At 34.6% G+C, this 24,632-nt stretch overlaps 1 protein-coding gene across 1 annotated transcript in view; it reads left to right on the top strand.

Annotated features, from left to right (window-relative positions):
* KLHL1 (kelch like family member 1) overlaps positions 1–24,632 on the top strand; it is a 195,796-nt gene that overhangs the window by 147,018 nt on the left and 24,146 nt on the right. Inside the window, exon 7 of the mRNA XM_051607919.1 lies at positions 10,150–10,374. Within this exon, the coding sequence (XP_051463879.1) occupies positions 10,150–10,374 (225 nt within the window). The remainder of the gene's footprint in view (positions 1–10,149; positions 10,375–24,632) is intronic.

Here is a 24,632-nt window from a genome sequence, read left to right as displayed (position 1 = left end):
TTAAGAGAAGGGGGGAGAAAGTAGAACCAACACTTTCTGCAGATGTGTATTCCTTCTCAGTCACATTGGAACCACTCTGGCCATCAACTTTGCCTCTGGCTATTGTTGGCACAACCATCTGGCTACATAACTTCACTCTGTCCCAGCAAGTGCATGAACTACTGGGTTATGGCTTAAATAAGCAAGTAGCATGTCCTTCGCTCTTGCTCATTGCCAGAAAAAGGTAAGTGCACCAAGTTAGCCTGGTTTCTGATTCCAAAGCTGATACAAGATAAGCACACCAATTTAACACAGCTCTGGTTAATTTTTCCATACAGGGGTTTAGAAAAACAGTACTTGTCTAGAGATTTCTAATACTGGTAAGACATCACAACTTGTATAGTTAGGGGTAGGCCGTATTAACTAATGCTGCTCATTTCTTTGAGTTTGCAGTTTGCAAGTGGCTTCAGTTAGGAGTTGTCTCTGCTGACCACCATCTGCTTGTGATGGCAAAGATGAGAAGAATTCCTGATATCAGCTAGGATGTTATAATGTATTGGGTTTGCATGACATGGTATTGGTAGTGGGGGGCTACAAGGGTGGATTCTGTGAGAAGCTGCTAGAAGCTTCTCCCATGTCCAGTAGAGATGCTGGCCAAGGCTGAGCCAACCAGCAATGGTGGCAGTGCCTCTGAAATAACATTTAAGATGAGGAAAAAACTGCTGTGTGACAGCAGCCAGAAGAGAAAAGTGAAAATATGTGAGAGGAACAACCCTGTAGACACTGAGGTCAGTGAAGAAGGAAGGAGAGTGACAGTGATGTTATATAGATTATTTGACTCTAGGTACTGATCTCATCTATGTGAATGTGAATGGGGAGAGGGTTCCTTCTCTCTTTCTGCAGGATGCATCTGTCCAGGAGATACTCAATAGTCAGCCCAGATCTGGTGCTAAGAATAACTCACAGCTCAAAGATGCATTCCACACCAAAAAGACAGCCTTGTGGCCCTGCAATGTAATTAGTGTTTATGAATGCAGTCATTAAGAGTTAATGAAAGAGTATGAAGCCAGTGTCACAGAAAACTTAAATTGCGCTTTTATGTCAGGTTTTGGAAGCTTAAAATTGTATAGAGGTAGATGCTTAAGCACAGAAATCCTGCAAAAGTTCTTTTCAAAGTTACTGCAGAAGGAAGGAATCAGATGTGCTGCATTCTCATCCATTCTGCCAGTGAAGAATGGACCCTAAAGTAAACACTGCACCCAGATGTTTATTTAATTTCTGATTTTTATTTTTTTTTTCCCCACTAGAATCTCGTAAAGAACAAATATGTTTCAAATATAAGCATCTAGGACCAGGGATGAGCTGGAAGGCATGCTATTAGGCAATGCTGATGCATTCTGTTTATTTATTTACTCTTAGATCCTAGCTGAAAGCTGACTGGATGTAGACACAAGGCTAAAGCCATAGTCTTACGTGCCCAAAGTCCAGGACTCAAGTACAGGTCAAGCAGAGAACATTAAAAAAGTATTTTATGTTGTAATATGTTGCCTATCACAATGCTTCTGAGTACCTCAGTCTTCAACATGTTCAACATGAAAATATTGTTGTCGCTTTGATCAAGAAACTCAAGCACAGACCACAGAATCAAAATCCCTATCTTGGATTTAGGTACCAAACTGAATATACTCTTATTGATAAGTGGCTGCTTTCTGAATTGATTTCCAATGTGAAGTGCATTGCTTATATTTAAAGAGCACAAGGAGAATAGGCTTGGTGAATGGAAACTGTGAACATAAGTGCATATATCAAGAAGCTGTCTAGAGCTGGTTGAAAGGAAAATGTAGAAGTCAGAGATGCCCTAAGTCATCTGCACTCTGCAACTTTTGGACTTTGCTCATGGTTCCTACCCCTCACTTTCTCCTCCTCACTCCGCTAAACCTGAAAATAAAATACACAGTTGTTCTGCACAAAATAATTATTTCCAAAAGTATTCATGTGGGAACTATCATAGCATTCTCAAAATGCTGTTTTTTCTCAAACAGTTTTTTTTCTGTGCTCCAAAAGATCTTAATTTCCTTGTGAAATAAATAAACAAATAAATAAATAACAATATATAAATGTGACACATGTAAAAGTTTCTGTAAGGTCAGAATCAATCAATCTTCATAGAATTGATGGAATTCAAACCTTTTCAGCTTGGGAGGAGACAAGAGAGGCATGTTAGGATAATGATAACAACACCGCTATTTGTGTCTTATTCTCTTCCCTGCAACATCCTGTCTTTATGTCAACATAAAATCCCCTATGAACTCTATAAATTATGTCACTGTTAGAATTTACACTAAAATGTGTTCTTGTCATGGTCTACCTACAATCTTTCCTCTCAAATCCATGTCTGTTAATTTCCTGTGTATTACCCCACATGATTGGTCTCTCATTTATATCTTTGGCTCTATTTCTTTGCATGTTTCTTTCTCCTGACTTCTACTTCCCCCTCCAAATTGTTCAAAAAAGCTACACGTAATGTATGAGTATTGTGAGGTGCTGATGTTATTTTAGAGTCTGTACACAGAGAACTTTAGAGGGAAAATAGTTGTCCAAAAAGCTCCTTTTTTTTTTTTTTCCCCCAAGAGTCTGGGGCAACTGCAAAGGCTGTTGTTAAAGGCAAAATTTGTAGGACAGAACATGTAAAGAAACAGATGGGAAAAGAGGTGAGATAGCCATGTATGACATAAGGTTATATAGTTTTGGGGCCAGTAATTTGGGGGCTGTTGGTCAGTAATTTATGAAAAATCCCTATGTGCATGCTGTGATAATTTTATTGGGGGATAAGTTTAAACAACATTTAATCCAGTGTTAAATTCAAGGACATATTTACTATAAGCAGGAGTAGAACCATTACTATGAAGGGTGACCATAAGCTGAAAGTGGAAAGAGTTGTGAAGTACTAACAATTATGTTTTACAATACATTAAGGCTGCAGCTTTGTGTCTACTTACTTCAAAATTTAGGAGGTTTTTTAGTCACCCCTCAGAGGGAAGTGTTATTTTTTCAAGAAAAACAGCATTTTGGATCAGAAAATTTATCTTCAAGTTCTCTATAAAGCACCTTTCAAATGCTCTTTGAGGTGCTGGGAGCAAGCAATCCCTCATCTTCTAGGTACCGTGATGAATGAATCTGGAGAGAATACTACAATTCATAAACACAAAATATAATCTGGCATATTTCAGTTCTCTAAATTGAGTAAGTATCCCTCCTTAATGATCTAGTTCAAAGATACTTCTTTAACTTTTCAAGTGAAGTGCTCAACTGTAGTAGCACAGGGAGCTACTACAGGGTACAACAGACAGTTAAGGAGTTCGACGAAACTTTTTTTTTGTCACCATCTGTTTCGAGCAATAAAAATCTGCAAGAAGTCCTAATAATAAAATTATAATGAGTTTTGAATACTGAAAGGAAATGTTATTTTAGAGAACCTACAGCAGTGGTACTGCATAAAAATGTTACCTAATAATTTGTACTTTTAAGCATTTAATCTGATTCTTCATATTAAATAAAGTGAATCAAAATTCTATAAAAACATTCGTACTACAGTTACTGAAATATGTTATGTATGTGAATCAAGTTATGTCTGAAAGATGAAGGCTGAAAATAGTTATTGCTTCCTAAAACTTTGGCTTTCAAGGTATCTATTATTAAAGCTATTTTTTAAAGTCAGTGGGTTTTTTGGTTGTGTTTTTTTGTTTGTTTGCTTGGGGTTTGTGTTTGGTTTTGGTTTTGGGTTTTTAAAAATCAAAATTCTCATGGAAAACATGCAATAGAAAACTTTCTTGGGGTCCATTCCCTTGTCTTGAAATGCCATAGCTTGCATTATCAGAACCTGTATGGCCTTTCCCCTTTCAGTCTAATATAGGAAGGTGCTAACAACTGACACCAGAACTAGAATATGGTTCACCTAAATTTTAGTGTTTCTACTATATACGGCTATACCTAAACTATAAACTTAGTGCCCACTGTAGTCAATACAGATGCAGATAGTGCAGCTGGTGTACTCTAGACTGATATTTGCTAGACAGGAGAGCTGTGCAGAATCCATTGGCAGCACTGACCTGGACTGCCCTGGGAGCTTGTATAAATATCTCTGATTGCCAATACCTACATTTTCATGTTTGCAGATGTGCCCCTCTCCACTCCTGATAGGATAAATTGAATCCATCTCAGCTATCACTCACAGCCAGGAAATTAAATGAAGGAAGAAATTGTGGCTCTTCAGATAGTATTATAACACAGTGGCTCTAGTAGAATGTCATCACTCTGTTCTTATTTAAATTAATATTCTAACTATCTTTTGTGTGTCTTCACTCCTGCTGTTCAAAAATACTGTGTTGGTTTCCACCATCATCTTCTTCCCACCATCTTACCTTCATCTCACTATCTGTTTTTAGTCTTTTCAGTTTTTTATCAATTAATTTACCTCTTTTTTAAATCTAGTGAGTAAACGCATATCTGTAGAGTGGACCAATATTTACATATTATCACATTATTTATTTCTGTATGCCTTCTTCTTCTGCCTACGTCTAGTTTTCATTCTGTAATATATACAGTTGATTTTTACATTGATTTTTGCAGTGTCTAGAACAATAGGTGGCATTTGTGAATAGGTATTTCCATACTACTGAAGTAAAGATGATTAATCATGTAGATTTTTTGGGTCCTGAAATCTACAGCTGGTTGAAATCCTGAGTTTATTTCTTCTTATTTACTTAGGTAAAAAATAATAATTTTGTGACTATTGACCATTTCAAGTGCACCACTACATTGTTATTAACACAAAAAAATCACATCAATAGTACAGTAAATTCAACAATCAGCTCTTTGCTGATAATTGTGGTTTTTCTGCAGCTCAACAAAGTTCAGAATTGCTCTTTCCTTTTACATGTAGTGTTGAATTTATATATTTATGTTTCTTTTCCTTTCTGCTATTTTTTTTTCCTATACTTCTGTCACTTTCCTGTGGCATCTGAGAAAATCATAACTTCCTGAATCCATGGAACAGAGGCTTAATCTAACACCGTGAGGCCTCAAACAGAGCTATCACTGTTCTGTGTGCATAAACTATTTAGCTATGCTGTGAAGACTCCTATGAGATCATGTATATGTATGTTACTGTGAAAAGTCTACAAAGAAGCAGAAATGTATTAAGTTGGTTAGAAAATTATAGACCATTTATGAACTGCAAGCAAGTTAGGCCATTTATGGTCTCTGTTTCACTAATGTTTCCAGTTTCCTGCTTTCTTTCTGATGCCATGTTAGTTTAATAAGGGACTTACATGTTTAAAGTCATGTGAATATTTTTACTAGTTTGTAGATGAAAATATTTTAGTTGATATGACAACATAGAAAAGGACATGATTTTTGCTGAAAACAAAAGAAAGCAAGATATGTAAAGATGAACTTAGATTACATCAACTTTCTATTGACATGTAGAGAGATGAGACATCCATAAAAAAATGGAGTACATACAAAGGTTAAATTTAATGTGACGCATAATTTACTCTTAATTACTTTCTGTAAAGATAGATATCCATCATAATCACTTCGACCTGCATAATCCTGTAATACTTAAAATACCACTGACTGCCTAAAGTCAGTGTGTGTCCCTTATTGAGAATATAGATATATAAGAATATCCCTTAAATTAAAATGATGCAATACCTGCCATATTTCATATTTGCCTGAAGTTCTTACCTTGCTTTTACTCACATAAATACAATTGCTGCCTTCTATTACTGTCCCATGACTTTTAAAGTGAAAAAATAGTCTTTTATCCATTAGTTTATTATTATCCAGACTTTTTAAGGAAAACTAGTTGTACTTTCATCCATAATGACTAAGACTATGACTTGGCATTTTATTATATGTGTAGGGATGTCTTTATGACTAGTATACTTTCTTAAACCTTTGTGAATTGAGCTTTTGTTGCAGTGTTCTGCTGCAGTTTGACAATCAATTGGATTGATGAGTCACTCCTTTTCTGTCTGTTAATCTTGCTTAGATAGCTTTGTTCACTCCAGTGTGTCAGGGACTAGACATCAATACCTACGGTCAATTTTGGAAGAAAAAAATCACAGTCAGGAATTGCTATTATGACATTCTCTTTTAGGAACTCCTATATGCCATGGTATTATGTTATTCTCTCTAAAATAAAGTATAAAAGGTAGACAAGTACTCTTCTGCTTTCCTTGGTTTACAGATGAAAAATTGACGTGCATGTTTAAAAATATATGTATGTATCTCTATGTAAAATGTATGCAGTATATATAAACATATGGATATATATACAATATTAACTTGAACTCATGGTCATATTCAAGTGGTTCCACTTCATGTGGTTCTGTTGAGAGCGAAAGCTGACAAAAAATTGTTAAGGTTTTATTCAAGACTATGTATATTTTACGTGCATCGTTGTTTATGTAAATAATAAATAATGAATAAATAATAAGAAATTAAAATAAATTTATGACATAGTGGAAGATGAAGAAGATTGAAATGATCTTCTCTTTCCACAGTATTTCATATCACAGTCTTAAATAAAACTGTATTATATATGAGGTTTTCTCTTACTGAAAGTTAGCTGTGCCTAGGAAAAGAAATGGATGGCCACAATATCCATCCCAGATGGAGCAATCACAGAGTCATAGAATAACTTTGGTTGGAAAGGATCTCAAGAGATCTCTAGTCCAACCTCTTTCTGAAAGCAGGGTCAGCTATGATATCAAACCATATCCATTTGGGTCCTGAAAACCTTAAAGGATGAAGACTGCCCAGCCCCTACAGATGAACTGTTCAATTTGCTTGACCATCATTATAAGGATATGGCACCATTTAAAAAATATTTACTTGTTCATTTGTTTGCTTAGACAGGCCCATATCCATCTGTATACTAAGATTGTTCCATGATAGGACAGGTGTGTTAACAGAATATGAGATTTTACCTCATCTCGTATTTGGGGTTGTAAGCAGAAATATTGGGTGTTTCCCTGTTTACTTCAGGAACAGGGAAGAGACTACAGATCTTTTCTACACAGCTATTTTGTGTTTAGACATTGTTGTGTACAGCTGCAGCTGGTGCATTGGTAAATTTTACTCACTTTACAAGTTGCAGACTGATCATCCATGCTGAGAGTCATTGAAGTCAAAGAATGAGATTTTTAACTTGGCTTAGTGTTTTTTGAAGAATGCCTAGAGAATACAAGACTGGCATGAAGTGATGCAGCTGGCCTGAATGCAGTGATAACGTACTAAAAAGGTCTATGGTGACTAATTTTTTCTGATAATAAGTTCTAGGCCTAGAGCTCTTCCTTTAGGAAGACTGTCATCAAATAGAGTTAAAAAGATGTCAGTTCCACATTCTTGTTCATGCAGTCTTAGCAACCATGGAGAATCTATGGGCATTCCCGTGCTGGGAACTGAACTGTGTGAGGTGCATGTTGTAGAATTCAGCCACAAAAGACTAAAACTATGCTTTTCTGTCCACTGCAAAGTTATCTGTAATTTAGCTGGTTGAATCATCTCTTCTTCATCCATGACATGATTTCATCCAATGACAGCGGTAACTTGAAAGGTCTTTTGTTCTTGTCTGCATTGCAGTCTGGAATATATTGTATTCATGTTCCCAGTACTAAGACCATTTTATATGACCAATACCTGTTCCACTTTGTAATGTTATTATTGTTGGTTTTATTATTATTATTACTATTAGTATTATTACTAAACTAGCAAGGGATCTTACTTGGATACAGAGAATTCAGCCACTCTGGGACCTACATGATTAGATGGTCAATATGTTATTTAATAAAACATTGCAGAAACCTCAGACTAAACCACTGTTAGAATATTCATAGCTGAGCATAATTTGAAGACTGTATTTGTTATGTTAGTAAGAACTTCTGAAATCAGAATGACAAAGCTTCTAACTGCACTCTTTACCATGGAAGTAGACAGTTAAAGAACTCATATGCTACATTTCTACCTTTTAATTTAGATAGATTCACATATCAAAAATTTCAAGCATTATAAAATAAATCTATTAATATTCATCATTATAATATGCCCTGAAACACCACCAAACAACTGTATCAAACAGTCTGTATTCTTGTTCTTGCTAAGGTAAAGATTAGGACATTTGCACAGTTCTTTTTTAAATTAGGGACAAAAAAAAAAAAAAAAAGTCTCCCTAATGAGACATGAATGAAAAAATTGCTTCATTTATCTTATGGCTTCATAAAACTAGCAGGGGATTTAATACATCCAGTTGAATTGTACATTATTACTACTCTGTTACCCTTAGATAAAAATTGAATTTAAATTATATGTCTTAGTTCAATTAACAAAAGTATTGCTTTCAAGATATTTGTTTCCACTTGGTTCATTACTCATCTGTTCCAAAGAACAAATTACTCCTAAAAGAATTATTTCCCATGAAATTCTAACCTTTTATTATAATCCAAATAGTTGGTAAAATTTGATAATTATGTTGATTCTTCCGGTAGGGATATTTAAACTTTAGAAATGAAGCACTTCTACGTGTATGTAAAAATAAAATTATTGCATTTCAAATGATTTGTCAAGTATTTCTCTTAAGAATTAGTTTAAAGTTATCTATCAATTAAATATTTATATTTTTGCCTTAAATTAACCTTTTCCACACTCATATTACAATGAATGGGATGCATTACTCTTTCACTTTCTGAAATCTAAGTTATGTTCCTTTATTGCTCTACATGGTGGCAGGCTGACCCTCTCTATCACTCCCCTTCTCAGTTGACAGAGGAAAGAAAAAATTGCAAAAAGGCTTGTGTATCAACATAAAGACAGGGAGAGATCACTCACTAGTTACTGTCATGGGCAAAACAGATTCTGGGAAAATTAACTTAATTTATTACCAATCAAATGAGAGTGTGATCATGAGAAAAAAAATGACCCTAAAAAAACCTTCCTCCATCCCTCCCTTCTTCCCAGACTCAAATTCACTCCTGATTTCACTACCTCCTCCCACCCAGCAGTGCAGGGAGGTGGGGAATGGGGTTACAGTGCATCACGTACTCTTTCCACTGCTCCTTCCTCCTCAGGGAGAGAACTCCTCATACTCTTCTTCTGCTCCAGTGTGGGGTCCCTCGCACGGGGAACAGTCCTTCATGAACTTGTCCAATGCAGGTCCTTCCCATGGGCTGCAGTTCTTCACAAACCGCTCCAATGTGGGCCCTTTCCGTGAGGTGCGGTCCTTCACAACAGACTGTTCCAGCATGGGCCCACAATTTGGTCCCAAGTCTTGCCAGCAAATATGCTCTGGGGTGGGATCCCCTCTCTCCATGGGTCCACAGATCCTGCCAGGAACTTGCTCCCTTGTGGGCTCTCCATGATGTCACAGCCTCCTTCCAATGCATCCAGCTGCAATGACATGGGGTCATGAGCTGCAGGGAAGTAACGTGCCTCAAGATGGTCTTCACCATAGAGTGGAAGGGAATCTGTGCTCTAGCAACTGGAGCACGTCCTCTGCCTCATTCTTCACTTACCCTGGTGTCTGCAGAGTTGTTTCTCTCCAGCTGCAACTCCACAGCAACTTTTTCTCTGTGATTTAAGAAGTCCACATTGCGGATGGACTCAGCCTTGGCCAGCGGTGGGGCCCTCTTGGAGCCAGCTGGAGTTGGCTCTATCAGATTAAAAATGAGCAAGAAAATATGAACTAAAATTGAAGTACAACTTCTAATCATTGATTAAAAATTCATGTAATTTCGCAGGCTTTTTTTACACTTTATGGAAGGTGGAATCAAGTGTAACAAGATTAGTTATGTTGGTTATGCCACTGAACTTAAAAAAAGATCAGAGAGTATACTGTTATTCAGACTTGCAATACTTTGATTCTGTAAAGGCCATTTTGTGGGGGCTGTTCACTTTTCTTGGGAAAGTAAAAACATTTTATGTAGATAAACACACACATATATTCTTTATCTGAAGAAAAAAAAATATTTGTCAAAATGCTGGAAGTAAACAGAAATTAATATTGAAGATTTTACACTTTAAGTAAAAAAAAAAAAAAAGACTAGAAAAGATAGCCAATGCCAATTTTGTATACATTTTGTACATGTTATCCTCATTATGTCTCATCAGGTGCTACAACTATTGAAAAGTATGATCTCAGAACAAATATATGGATCCAGGCTGGAGTGATGAATGGCAGGAGGCTTCAGTTTGGTGTTGCTGTCATCGATGACAAGCTGTTTGTCATTGGAGGTCGGGATGGTTTAAAGACATTAAACACTGTTGAATGTTACAATCCAAAGACCAAGGCTTGGACTGTGCTACCACCAATGTCAACACATAGGCATGGCTTAGGTAAGGAAAATAAAATGTTTTAAGCAGGCACTACATTTTTTCAGGTATGTAATTTGTGATGGAAAACTCAGTACTTTTAAGCTATTGTAGCACTCTGAACAGTAGCAATAACTGATTACATTGTTTTTATTAGATTGCTAAGAATATTTATGGAAGGTTTTATTATTTACTAAAATAATACTGGGAAAAAGAAAAAAGAAAGCAAAACAAAAACCAAATAAAAGTCAGCAGAACAGGTAAAGAAAGCTGTAATTTACTCAATTACATAAGTAATTTTGTCATGTTTCAAAAATAATCTTTTTTAATATTAACGAGATTTTCTCACTTAAAGGAAGGAATCTGCTAAAATCACTTGATGTGATAAAATCATTGCAACATTATAAAAAATAGAAATGGAAAACACATGCTAGGTTATCATGTCCATTTGCCCAAGTTACAATCGACAGCAAATCCTTTAATGTACTATTGTATCAAAATCTCACAAAATGAAGGTGACCTTTCTCTTAATTATATAGGGAATGTCTAAGCTCCTATTTTAGGCTAGATTTACGCTCTCTGTTGAAGCCTAGACTTGAGCTTAGGTCTTTGGTTTTGTAAATATACTGATGTCACTATCCACAGTCAAGTATGTACTTGCAAGATTATCAGTGTAGGAAGAAAAATAACAGAGCATGGTATTACCTAACAAACTCTTGTGCAGCTTAGAGTGGAGTCAGGTTACATATATTTCCTCCTACCCTCTTGGAAAAGCGTATCCTTCCAGTTGGAATTTTCTGAGTGAAAATTCTAAAAATGCTGTATAATATTTATTGCTGATGGGAAAGCCTTAGATTTATTTACACAGCATCTAGGCCTAGGGTAGGTAGAAGTCACTCTACCCAGAGTGAAAGGTCCCAGGGGACCTGTAGAGTTTCCAAGTCTCCATACACAGTTGGTTATGGCTTTAATGCTTTTTTTCTGAACCAACTAAATATATAACGTATTCTTAAGGACCTAAGGAGTGTGCTTAAAGTTAGACAGTGAATATCTGCCCATAACAAGAGTGTCTAGAAAAGTAAGTTCAAGAGTCAGAAGTGGAATGAAAATATGGGAGGTTAGAGAGTTGTAGGATAAAATATCCCAGAATATCTTGGATGTTAATGACAAAAATACCAAATGGCATATGTGTTTGCACAAAGGTCTATTTCTGTATATCACTGAAAGAGAAAGAACAACCATGCTCCTTAGACCTATCTTGATTTTCCACTTCCATATTTACTGCTCTAGAATCCAACACATGAGACAGAAGGAGGGGGGAAAAAAAGGTTAACTAAGAAAATAACCAGGTATAGCTCTGCAATTTTTAAGAATTAATGAGAAATGTTAATAGAGGAAAAGACTGAGGTGAAACTGAAGTGTCAGTCAAAGCGCTGCTAAGTTACAAAGGGAGTAGATAAAAATCAAAGCTAGCAAAACAAAAGTGAGATAGGAATTTCTATTTACTTTAGTCAATATTATATAAATAATACATATATAGTATTTTGTATATGTGATATATATATATTATATATATCATATATATCATTTTGTACCTGGCTGTACATGTGTATATATACACACACTTGTCTAGATAGTTTAAATTTATTGCAGCTTTTTTTTTTCTGTGTACACTGTGATTCATAGCACTACCAATGCTTTGGTAGAAGAATTTTTCAGCTTTTAAGTTATAAACTACTTCTGATTTAATCCCAAAGTAAAATTAAACCAACTTAACTCTGTGTGAAACATTAACTTATTTCCATATCTATGTGTCTGTAGAAGAGCTGTGGGTCAGTTTCTTGCATTGTCAGCAGTTATTATGTATGCAATGTCCAAAAGTGAAGAAGTTTAACTGATAGATGAATTTCAAAACCAGCTGCATACTTGAGTAATTACATTCCTGAAACTAATAACAACAGGGAGGCTGCTATGTTTATTGAAGTCTTTATTTCTCTTTACTTTGCATAGAAGACCATTTTTTAATTAATACAAAATTTAAAGTCAATGTTTCAATTAATCTAAATTTTCTCCTCTGCACTTTAAATACAAGACACTGAATAAGGTAAAATTTCCTAAATTATGAGATGCGATTAACATTCATGGATATAAAGTTGTGTTAAATACTAGTGACAAAAATAATAATCCACCACACTGACACCAGTCAGAGTGGGAATTTGCAATACAGGCATGAGGCTGCAGCTTTACAGATCTATTGTTAGTTCTTGCTTAGAACAATAATGCATATTAAAATCTACAGAGAATATAAACACAGTTAAATGTTTTGTGAGTTTTAAGAATAGCAAATGTAAAATAAAGTTTAATAAAGTGAACTTCCTAACCAGGAAGATATTTTTTGCTGGTTTATTATTTTAGGGGAGAAGATGACTATTTTGCGTTGTTTCAACCCAGAGAACTAACCACTATGAATTTTCTAATAAGAATAATTAAATTCTGCCTATTCAAAGACAATTTTGAAGCTTTCTTGAACTTTAAAAGAAAATAATTTTCTATCCATTCTAAAAATTTCTAGAAATGTTAAGTCCAATTTTCATAATTTCACTCTAATTTCTAGTGAGTTTTCTATATCCCATGGAAAGAATTGTAGGACCTGTCATGTGTGGGCTTGCACGTGACATCATCATATCACGAATTAACTGTCAATGGTATGATAGTGATTCTGACTATTAATACAGAAAATCAGGACTGAAGTGCAAAATGATGTAAATTTAGATTTATGTTTTCATTGATGCAAAATGTCACCAAAAATTATCTCCTGAGTAATTAGTTCATCTTTGCTTTGATTTATTCTTACTACATGGTAAATCTTAAAAGGAAAATACATGTATCGATACAGACATTAATCAGTCTAAGCCTATACATTCTTTAAATTATCAAATTATAATTTATAAAATATTTGAACTACTTTCAAAAGCATTTCACTGTTGTCTATTTTGATGATGCAAAATTAATGTGATGCTTTCCAAAGAATTTTTTTAAAAATAAATATTTATTTTGTATCAAATATTTTTAACCTGTTTTTTTTTTGTAGTTGTTTTGTTGTTTTTTTTTCTAAGAAAGCCTATTTCAGTTTTATCCAGATTGGAAGTTGACTGTAAATCTATTACCACGGTCTTCACAACTGAAAGGAAAAAAAATATTAAAAGCTAATTTAATTTGTTATATTCTATTATATTTATATTTCACCACATTAAAAATTCTTCTATCTTTAACTTCTAATTTAAGTATTTATTTTAAATATCTGAGTCACTTCTAAAAACAAACAAAAATTAATGTAAAAAGTAAGAAATTACCTGGAACTTAATTACATCATCAAACTGAAAAAACAGCTTGGGTGGTACTACTTTAACAATATGTAGGTATTTGCATCTGAGTAAACTCCCTTTCCAGTAACAGTGAAAAATAAATAACTCAAAGATGGATGTCATCTTAATCTAGAGTCAAAGGTCAAAAACTGAAGGATGAGTTTAAAGAAGTCAAATCACAAGTCAGATGGAGATCAGCTTTGCACAAGAAGACTATCCATTTACAAAGCTGGCTGCTATCATTCAGCAAAATACTGAATTATATCAGTTATATTCCACTGGAGCCAATCTGAAGTCTGAAAATAAAGCTATAAATCTTTTGGTTTAGAATTTTTTGAAACAGAATGTTAGTACCAATATAATGTTTTTAACCTGCAAAGGAATTTCTAGAATCAAATCCTCGTATAATTGATCACACTTCATCAGTTGTCTTCCATTTAAATAGGAGAGTCCAAAGCTTCTCTTTATAAGGACATTTCAATGTACAGTTTTAGAGATAATGATTTGTGTACCACAGTTTAAATTACTTTTTATCATTTTTACTTACCAATAGAGAGCTCTTTTTTCCCTTTTGATTAAAAATTAAAATAGTATAATAAAGTACAATAAAATATAATAAAAAATTGATAGTGTGAACTAGATTTAATCAGTTATACAGAAACTAAGCATCTGATTTTATACAGAAACAGACTTATAGCAAAAGCAGTTTCCTATAGTTCAAATTTGGTCATAAACGCCATTGACTTTCAAATGTCCTTTTACACTTCTTGCTTAAGATATAATTTTTGATTGTGACAATGTGGATGGATGGAGCAAAAGCATGAAGCATAGTTGCAGAATCTTAACTGAATGTTTTCATGTATTCAATATAATGAAAGTTCTGCAAATAACACACTGTCATGAGGAAAGTACTTCTATTTTCTTTTTTTTTTTTTTTCACTTGATGACATGAATAAAAAAGTAGTCTTTTGACAAGAAATGTGTAAAATTTTATAATATGCATTTTTACAATATGCATTCAGTGAAAATACCAGGAAAAGGTTCAGATGCTAGAGACCTTGAGAGGTCCATAATAGAAATACAATACCTGATCACAAGGAAACAGGTGAAGGAGTGACCAAAGGTAACAAATAGCTTGATACCACAAATTTATAATGAGCAGGACATTGCAATAAAAGTTATGCAGCTTAAGGTTGCAGTTTATGAGGTAAATATGCAGAGCGATCACCTTACTTCCTTTTGTGCCAAGCAAACTTTTTTTGGAGATGAAGACTTTAAAGAGTAAGTGTTACTAACCAATTTTTTAAACAATGAGTAGAAAATTAGGCAATAATGTTATTTTCGATAGTGCTTAAGCCCAAATAAATACATATTGGTCTGTGGAGTTACAATTTTTCAAAAGAAATATTCAAGGCAAATCAGAAACCCTTAAAGTAAAATACAAATATAAATAAAAGCTTGATACATCCTTACAGCTTACATCCATTGTAACTGTAAAATAAACTTTAAAAAAATGTAGAGAATAGAGGAGATTCTTTTTCTTCTTTCCCCACTAGCTTTCCAGTTAATATCTACTTTTTAGGTACTAAAAATTCTGGGCTATAAAGGAGGCAAAAATAGAAAATTCACATCTTCCATTAAGGTAAAAACAAAAATGTATAGTGGTTTGGTTCACCTTTTTTTTTTTTTTTTTTAAGTATAGCAAAAAAAAATTAAATCCTGATTTTCTGTATGTTGCTTTTATGTTCCATTGTTGTTTTTAATCACTATAAAAACCTACAATTCCATTATGGATATGAGGGCAGGTTTGAATTTCAGTGTCCTTATGGACAGGAGGCTGGAGGTGAAAGACAGAAGAAAGAAATGTCAGTAAAATGAGAGTTTAAGTAATATTGAAGCCAACAGATTGATACTATGGTAGCTTATATCCCATTGGTATAAAAACCTGTAGTTATTTATGATCAGTTAATTCTCCCAAAATTGCTATAAGCACACGAACTATTTAAAAAGACAAGAATACCTAGAATCATAGAACAGAAAAATAAAATCATTCTGGTTGGAAGAGACCTTTAAGATCATCGAGTCCAATCATTAACCTAACTACCAAATCCACTGTTAATCAATCGTCACATCTGCAGCATCTTTTAAACAGCTCCAGGTATGGTGATTCAGCCACCTCCCTGAACACCCTGTTCCAGAGTTTGATAACCCATTCAGTGAATAAATTTTTCCTGATATCCAATCTAAACCTCCCCTGGCACAACTTGAGGCCATTTCCTCTTGTCTTCCCACTTGCTACCTGGAAGAAGAGACCAGTGTCCCTCTCACTACAATCTCGCTTCTCATAGTTGTATAGAGCAATAAGGTCTCCCCTCAGCCTCCTTTTATCCAGGCTAAACAATCCCAGTTCCTTCAGGTGGTCCTCATAAGCCTTGTGCATTAGACCCTTCACCAGCTTTATTTCTCTTCTCTGGAGTCACTCCAGCACATCAATGTCCTTCTCATAGCGAGGGGCCCAAAACTGAACACAGCATTTGATGTCTGGCCCCGCCAGTCCTGCCTACAGGGGGACAATCACTTCCCTGATCCTGCTGCTCACTCTTTCTCATACAAGCCAGGATGTCGTTGGCCTTCTTGGACACCTGAGAACACTGCTGGCTCATATTCAGCCAGCTTTCAATCAATCAAGTCCTTAGGACTTTGCTTTCTTCCAACCCAAAAATCCAACCAACCGAAAGACCCCAAATCATTAACCACCTAAGCATTAAATAGCGTGGTATAGTTCTTCAATAGACTAGCTTACCAGAGCACAGCAATGCTCTAACAGACCATAATGTTTACCCTTTCAGAAGCAGCTGTTTAGAGATGAGTTTGAGAATCTTTTATGCAATATTGTCTAGTATGGTGTACCACAATGTAGTTAAATTATTGTTATTTTTTGATGTTGACATCTGAGGTGAAATGTTATTCTAGCTTTCACTGTTTGTTGACAGAACACCTGAGCCCTTTAAAGTATTTTCTTTGCAATATTGATTTGCATGTATATTAGATTTTTTGCTTTGGATTTTTCCCCTAATCATCCGGAACATTACAAGGATCTTTTTTCTGAAATATTAAGTACCTTGTCATTGTACTTTGCACTTTCAGTAAGTAGTAGATCATGACCCAATTCACTGAAGAGCTACAAATCATAATGACAACACTTACAATAATTTCTGAATCAGGTTCTCAGGATAATAGTGTGGCAAAGTTGAGAACCTTGTGTCTCATCTACAAAACTGAATGTAAATAAAGAGGTGGCAGGCAGGTCTTTACTTGCACAAATTTGCATTGTATTAACATGTCAGTATAGTATCTTCTGGCCCAAGAGGACAGGGGTATTTTTATAATTCTTTTAATCAGCCTTGATACCTGCCTGTGAATAAACACAGAAACAGGTCTTTTCAACAATGTGTCACTGAATATTCACTAAGGAAGGAAGGTCAGAATTCTCCAGTTCATCGCATACTGAATTCGCAGCTTGGCTTATGGCAGTCCTACATGCAGCATCCAAAGAACTATACTTGTATTTCACACCTCAAAAGATTTACCAGTTTTAATTAATTGATGCATAATTGAAAATGAATTAGACTTTAATACCATTACTTTTCTTTATGTTGACAGCAGTAGTATGGAATAACAGTGGTTGAAGATTTAAAGAGAGCAAGAACAGAGTAAGGAAATGCAGCAATGTTAGTTACAATAAATACAGAGTTGTCCAAATATGCTTCTGTGGACATGAGTGAGAAAGGAAATTTTTAGAAATTTACAGCTACCTGGAAACTAAACAAATGCGGAGCTTAAATTGGTGGAGTAAAGTCTATGTATTACTTAATCAAGTTTAATAATTGGTTAACAAGTCACTGATTTATTTGTCTACTCACCTTCCATGTCATGATACAGGATATATTGGTAGAGTACGGTTAATGTGTTCCTGTACTATGTATGCCCTCTTTTTAAAGGTAATTTCTTTATTTAAAACATTAATCATTGGATACAAGTTCATCCTTCCCAGATAAAATTCTGTGTCTCTACAAATATTAAATGTATAGACTAGAGTACATCCAACACCATAGATATTTTTTTCTTTACCATTTCATATTCAAAAGTGTCAACGTGAAACTATATTTCCTGTTTGTTTGTGGGTTTTTTAAAAACTGACACTTCTTTAAATTTTACTCTATGAAATTAGGTCTAGCAGGCAAATAAGAAAAGGCAGAGTTAGAAATATGATAGGCAGTGTTCCATTATTTCGTAACATCACAGAAAATCAATTTAAAAATCCCACTCCAATCTCCAAGTATAAATAATTTAAACTGCACAGATCTCAGCACCTAATTAGACATAATAGGATTTTTGCTGCATAGCTTTGTAAAAGCAATCAAAAGGAAAATGATTGCCATTGCACACTAGACAATATTAATTTTCAGATCTCATTTAGCTAAAAAATAACAGTTTGCTTTCATAAATCTAAGTGCTTACAAGAATTATTTTCCAGGCAGAAAAAAATATTACTTCCCAGTACATAGTTACTAACACGGTACTACAACTTATTATCCTTCTTTCTTATACTTCTTGTTTTGTTTTGTTTTGTCTAGATATACAATTTGACTGCAAAATTTATGTTACCTTTTTTTTTTTAGTTTAGGAATCTTCCAGTTTCAGATTGTATTCATAAACAGCAATACATCAAGACACTAGTGTAGCTAGGACACTTTTTAATCAAGTCTATAGACTATATTTCCCACCAAGCATCTTTATTACAGAAAGTAGAGTTTGATAGGTACTGATTTTTGTATGATTAAGTAAATATCAAATATTGAGTTACTAAGGTTTTAATGTTTTTCAGGGAAACCTTTCTACTCTACTTATCGCATCTAAATGCTCAGTGTAGTATTGAAAACATATCTCCACTTCAGAACAAAGTTTTTTTCTTTTCCTAAAATAAATCCTCATGGTTGGGTTTCTAGTCTCAGCTGTCCAGTAATTGTATGCAAATTAGCAAAGCCAAATTCTTCAGAATGGCATGAAAATTAAACTAATTCATCAAAAGATGGATATAGAGTAAATTAGTCCCTCAATGCCAGAATCATTATTTTCTACAAATTAAAAAACTGTGAGATCTGATTCCAGCAATTTCCAGTTTCTTTATTCAGGTAAATAATAAGGTTGTGGTTTTTAACTGTAATTCTCTTACAATGCAAGCCTCCCTTTATGAATGTATGATTGCTTTTCTCAGCAAACAATACAGTACTAGAATCATGTGGCTCATTAAATCCAAGAATTTTTGTTTTGGTTTAGTTTGGTTTTTTGGGGTTTCTTTTGTGCCTTAAACTGGTTATCTCAAATTGCTGAAGATGAGGTGCAGGAATAAAAGCTGCGAGGCCCTTGTGTCTTTTCTCTTCTCTTAACAAACAGTCCTGAAAGAGAACACAATGTTCTTCTGTTCAGTTTGCTTAATGACAAGACTTCAAGTGTCATCCTGAAATTGGTTATTTTCTTATTTAGGAACAGGAAAAGCCCATTCTATATAATATATTTTAATAAAAACATCATCTACATTCTGAGTGTAAATCTAGATGGATGTTTATTATCTAATGGGCATAGAACATAGAAAACAAAATTATATACTTTAATAACAGTTTAGTGCAGGATATTTACAGTGAACATGAAAACCTGTTTCATGAAGTTAAGGTGAACTCTGGTCTTCTAACAGTACCTTGACTACAAAAAGATGAAAAATCTTATCTCACAAGACCATGCAGAAATTAGCTGCACCATTTAGAAGAAATAAAATGTACACAGAGTTCAGTACCTTTGCTCTTTAAGGAGGAGGAATTCTACAGTGTGCTAATAGAATTGAAACTCTGACATTTCATCACAGACTATTTAAAATTAATTTAATTTGTTTTTTCCTATTAAAATAAATTACCTGGAACATTCAGAAAAGAGAATAGTCTTATTCCATCAATTTTAATGGAAAATATTTTGCTTTGTGATCTTGGTAGAATGTATCTGTTAAAATTTTTATTGCAGTATTGACATTTGCAGTTATCATAGGCTGTTCAGTAACTTCAGTACAGGTTTTGATACAGAGGTGGGATGTACAACACTTCCTTCTGTGTGATGGGGAGGCTAAAAGCAACACCTTTAGGACTACCCTTGAATCCATATGTGTGATATAAAAATCACATAGAAGTTCTAGCATCTAAACTCTGAGAGCAAACTACAAGAACTGGTAATGTTTGAATATTTAATTCCTTATATATGACATGACATATTCATTTATTTGCTTGGATGGAGTTGGGGGTTTATTACCGACTTTTTATTTTTTTAGGTTTTATTACTCACTACTCGTATTTTTTTGAAACATGATGAAAGCACTACCTGGAAGTAAATACTTCTGCATTGCTTAGAAGTTTTCTATGTTGATTTCTTGGAAACCATAAGGCAAGAATCAGACTGTGGAGTTTCATAGTTTAGGGGAGTTTGAGCACAGGTAAGAGAGGCAGTCAACAGATGCAACAGTTTGTGCCACAGCTTCCATGAAAGGGGGGCGGAAACTGAAGGCAGTATATGTGGGCTCTGCAATGGTGGCTCCAGGGAGTACAGATCTGGATAAAAGAGTGGCCCAGGAGAGCTGATAGGTTTTGCAGGGACTATCTCCTTTATGCTCAGAAAAATTCCATCTTGATGTGCACAGGATCAAGCAAAGACAGTAGGAGGCCTGCATGGATGGGTTGAGAGCTCCTGATTAAACTCAAACTAAAAAGGGATGCATACAAGAGATGGAAAGTAGACAAGTGATCCAGAAGAAATAGAAAGGTGCTGTGTGGTTAGGAAATTCAAAGCTGGTTTTGAATTTAATCTGATAAGTGACTCAAAGGGCAACAACGAAGGCTTGCTCTGGTCTTTCAACAGCAAAAGAGAACAAACTAGAAAAAATAGGGGCTCACTGCTGACTGGAGCAGGGGACCTGGTGAGAAAGACCTCAAAAAAGGCTGACATACTCAATGCCTTCTTTTCCTCAGTCTTTAAGAGTGGTTTCAGGAGTCCAGGTCCCTGAAATCAGACGGGGAAGTCTGGAACAATTAAGACTTACTCTCACATGGGTGGGATCAAGTTGAGGAATATTTAAGCCATTTACAAGTCCATGGAACCTGAAAAACATGCACCCACGAAGGCTGAATCTGGCTGATGTTACTGTGAGGCCACTCTCAATTATCTTTGAAAGATCATGGTGATCATGAGAGGTTCCTGAGCACTTAAAGGAAGTAAATTCCACTTGTATCTTCAAAATGGGCAAGAAGAGTCTGGAAAGACTCAACCTCAGGAAAGACTCAGCCTCAGACTGAGCTTTCCTCAGTCTGAAAAGTCAGCCTCACCATGATCCCCGAGAAGTTGATGGAGCTAACAATACTGGAACAGTTGCAGTCCATATTAAGGATAAGGAGTTGACTGGGAATAGTCAACATGAATTTGTGAAAGAAAATATTCCCTGACCAGGCTGGCTAGGTCCAGCTCACTTAGTGGAGTGAGTCCAGCAAAGGGCCACAAAGATGATTAAGGAACTGAAGTATCTCACACATGAGGAGAATCTGACAGAGCTGGGACCATTTAGCCTGGGATAAGGAAGGCTCAGGGGAATGTTATAAATGCATATAAATACCTGATTAGAGGAAGTAAAGAAAATGGATCTGTGGTGTCCTCAGTGGCACTGAGTACAATATATATATATGATATACATATATATATATGTATATCATATACAACAGATACCATCTAAATGTAAATAACCGCTTTTTCCTGTGAGGGTGATACATGGCACAGACTGCCCAGAGAGGCTGTGGGGTCTCTATTCTAGGAGTTATTTAAAAGCCATCCATAAGGAATGTTCTTCTTAGTCTTAATTCAACAGGTTGCTAATTCTAGTTGTTAGAGCTTATTATTCCTCTTACACTTAGACTCTTAATTGTACAATCTTTTCTTTATGCCAGTAACTATACACTATGATTGGATTTCCTCTTGGAAAAAGTATTTTTATGATCCTTACTTCTCTTACGGAATTTGCATCACATTTTCTAGATTTTTTAATGGTTCTTTTGTAATTCTTTTTGAAGAGTGTATTTGTCCAGTAATTTTAAACAGAGAGGGACAGAACTCTACCAGTTCCTAAGGTGCAAATGTAGGGATATCAATGCATTTGATTGAATGTAGAGAAGACACTTTAAATGTGTAAACCCACAGCAAGTTAGTATGTATTGTAGTCAGCAGCACAAAAGATGAATTTTGTAGACAAACCCTTCTGTCTTCGTCTTATGGCTTTGCCAGTAAATGTTCATATTATAGAAGCAACACAAACTGGAAACTCAAACAGGCAGTCTTTTATTCAATCCCTTAAATTTCCCCAAGCAAAATAAACTTCCATATTTCTTCATTGTGTAGCTGTAACTCTACTCACATATTTTGACAGAGGAGCAAGACATGAATCTCACACCAAACCAACATTTTTATTTTGGCATTTTCTTAAGTGCAACATGTCCCTATGTCAAGGTAAGATTAATTTTTGTGGAAATCGAATTGAACATCATGATAGCAAAGTATGTGGTACTTATTCAGTAAAGTCAGATGAGTTCAGAGAACACTCTGATGAACTTTAAAAGCCAGTTGAATTCACAGTACAACACCAAGTGGTAAACACAAAGTAGAGGACATTGTGGAAATAATCTGAAGGAACTGTGCATCCCACATACATTGTAAAAACTGAGTGAGGTTCTCATTATACAAAAGTCAAAGAAGGTATTTTTCTGTGTGAAACCTGGTTAAAGGGTGTGACAGGAAATGCAGAGAAAAAATCCATTATATTCATGCAATGAGCTCATAAATTTCTTTATAATTAAAAAAAAGAGGCTATAAATCCATGAAAATGCAGGAAGAAGAGTATTTTGATGAAGAGAAAAGCAATTTTTTTTTTTAATATGAATGAAATAAACAGGATAGCTTAATTTTCAGGAAAAAAAAGAGATGAGAATAAAACTCAAATATGAAAAGATGTGACAAAAAACATGAAATAGAGAATAAGATAAAAAGAGTAAATTGAGGACAACTCTCTTTGTCCTACTGACAGAGAAAAATAGCTATTTGAGGGAGAAAAAGGTGGAAATTTTAAAACTGATAAGGTGTTTTGACATGCATCATAGTTTTACTCTGAAATTCACTGCATAATAATACAACTCTGCTTGTGTGTGAAGGCGAGAGAAGGCTTGTGACTTTATCTAGATGCCAAGTATACATGTATGTGTGTGCATAGAGACACCTCAGCTTTCTTTGAATAGGATTGATTTTTTATTTCAAAAAGTATTTGATTTTCTATTTAACTTTGCATTAAGAGTATGAAAAGTTAGAGAGTACTGCCTTCTTATAGTAAATTATAGCAAATACTATTTGACAATGTAAACCTGTTTGTTCAAGATTTAAGAATATCTGTAGCTATTAGATATTAGGGTAAAACAAACAAATAAACAAACCTCCACAACTAAAGCATGTTACCTCCTGATTTTTCTATTCAAACTCTAATTCATCTTCCCCCATGTTTGCTACTGGTTGCATTCTGAGGTAAGAAATTCAGCTATGAATTAAATGTAATATCCACTTTAATATTCTGGAAAAAAATATAGCTGAAACTTGTGATTGAATAAAAAGCATTTATAAGCAATACTTTTCATACCAGAAGAAAATGGAGAATGAGTTCACAGAAGATTCTACAGAGAAAAGATGAGGCCAGACATTATAAGAAGAAAAATTTCAGTAAGGCTTAGAAGGGTTTTTGAATTCTTCATTGAAGTTTAACCTCCCTGCCCCAACTGAAAAACCCCAAACCAACACCCAAATTGGAGGAACACTTTCTGTGAGTGCTGAGATGAGACTTGTTCAAACTCATTCATAAATATAGTTCATTAATTATGTCAAATTAACCTTTGAATGAATTACTTTTCTGAAATAGAACAAAACAGAGTTCTATACAAAAAGTGGGAACTTTACATTGTTTTAAATGAAAGACAGTTTTCTGCAAGTAAAAACAGCAACATTCTCTGAAACTTTAGTGATCTGCTGATCTCTGACTTTTGATGAGTTAGATCATGTGAAATGGAATGGGGAAAAAAAGATTTAGGACTAGGATTGGATTTTGCCTGAGATTTTCAGAAGTGCTCACTTGAGATCATGGATTTATACAATGGAATTACTGAGCTCACTTAATTGTAACAAACAGTGCTTAGCTGTAGCATAGCTTCCAGATAGTTACTTAGAAGCTAAACTGTGAGGCAGGTAATCCGTCAGTTCCTTTGAAAGGGTAATTTTAAATCCTCATAGTTAAAAATTTCTTATTTAAATTTTCCTTCTTCAGCTTCCATGCTTCAAATTTTGTTTTACTTCTCTTCATGAGATAAAGAATCCTTATAAATCCAGCATTATTTTCCTGTGGAGATATCCATTATCTTGTAAGGTAAATTGTTGAAGAATCTTCAGTTTCTCAATGTAAGTTACTTGCTTGATTTAATTTTTTGATTCTCTGCCAGTCCACCAAGCTTCCCAATAGTGAAAATGTGTGTATTTTCTTCCACATAATTGACAAAAATGCTGTAAACATCAGACTTCTTTCCCATCCTTGTGGAACCACGATAGAAACAATCCCGTTCAGTGAAATCCCTCTTAGATTGCCAATAATTTTTAATCTATCAGGTATCCAGCCCTTAATTTATGTATTATGTTCTTTCCTGATACTCCAAATAACTAATTCATGATCAGAATATTATGAGATACTAATTTAAACAGTATACAGAACTCCAAGACTATCCCATCATTGACACATTATTCTAT

This window comes from Apus apus, chromosome 1 (genome assembly GCF_020740795.1).
Source record: "Apus apus isolate bApuApu2 chromosome 1, bApuApu2.pri.cur, whole genome shotgun sequence".
NCBI lineage: Eukaryota > Metazoa > Chordata > Aves > Apodiformes > Apodidae > Apus > Apus apus.
The sequence above is the reverse complement of the archived record's forward strand: the minus strand, read 5'-3'. Positions and strand labels throughout refer to the sequence as shown.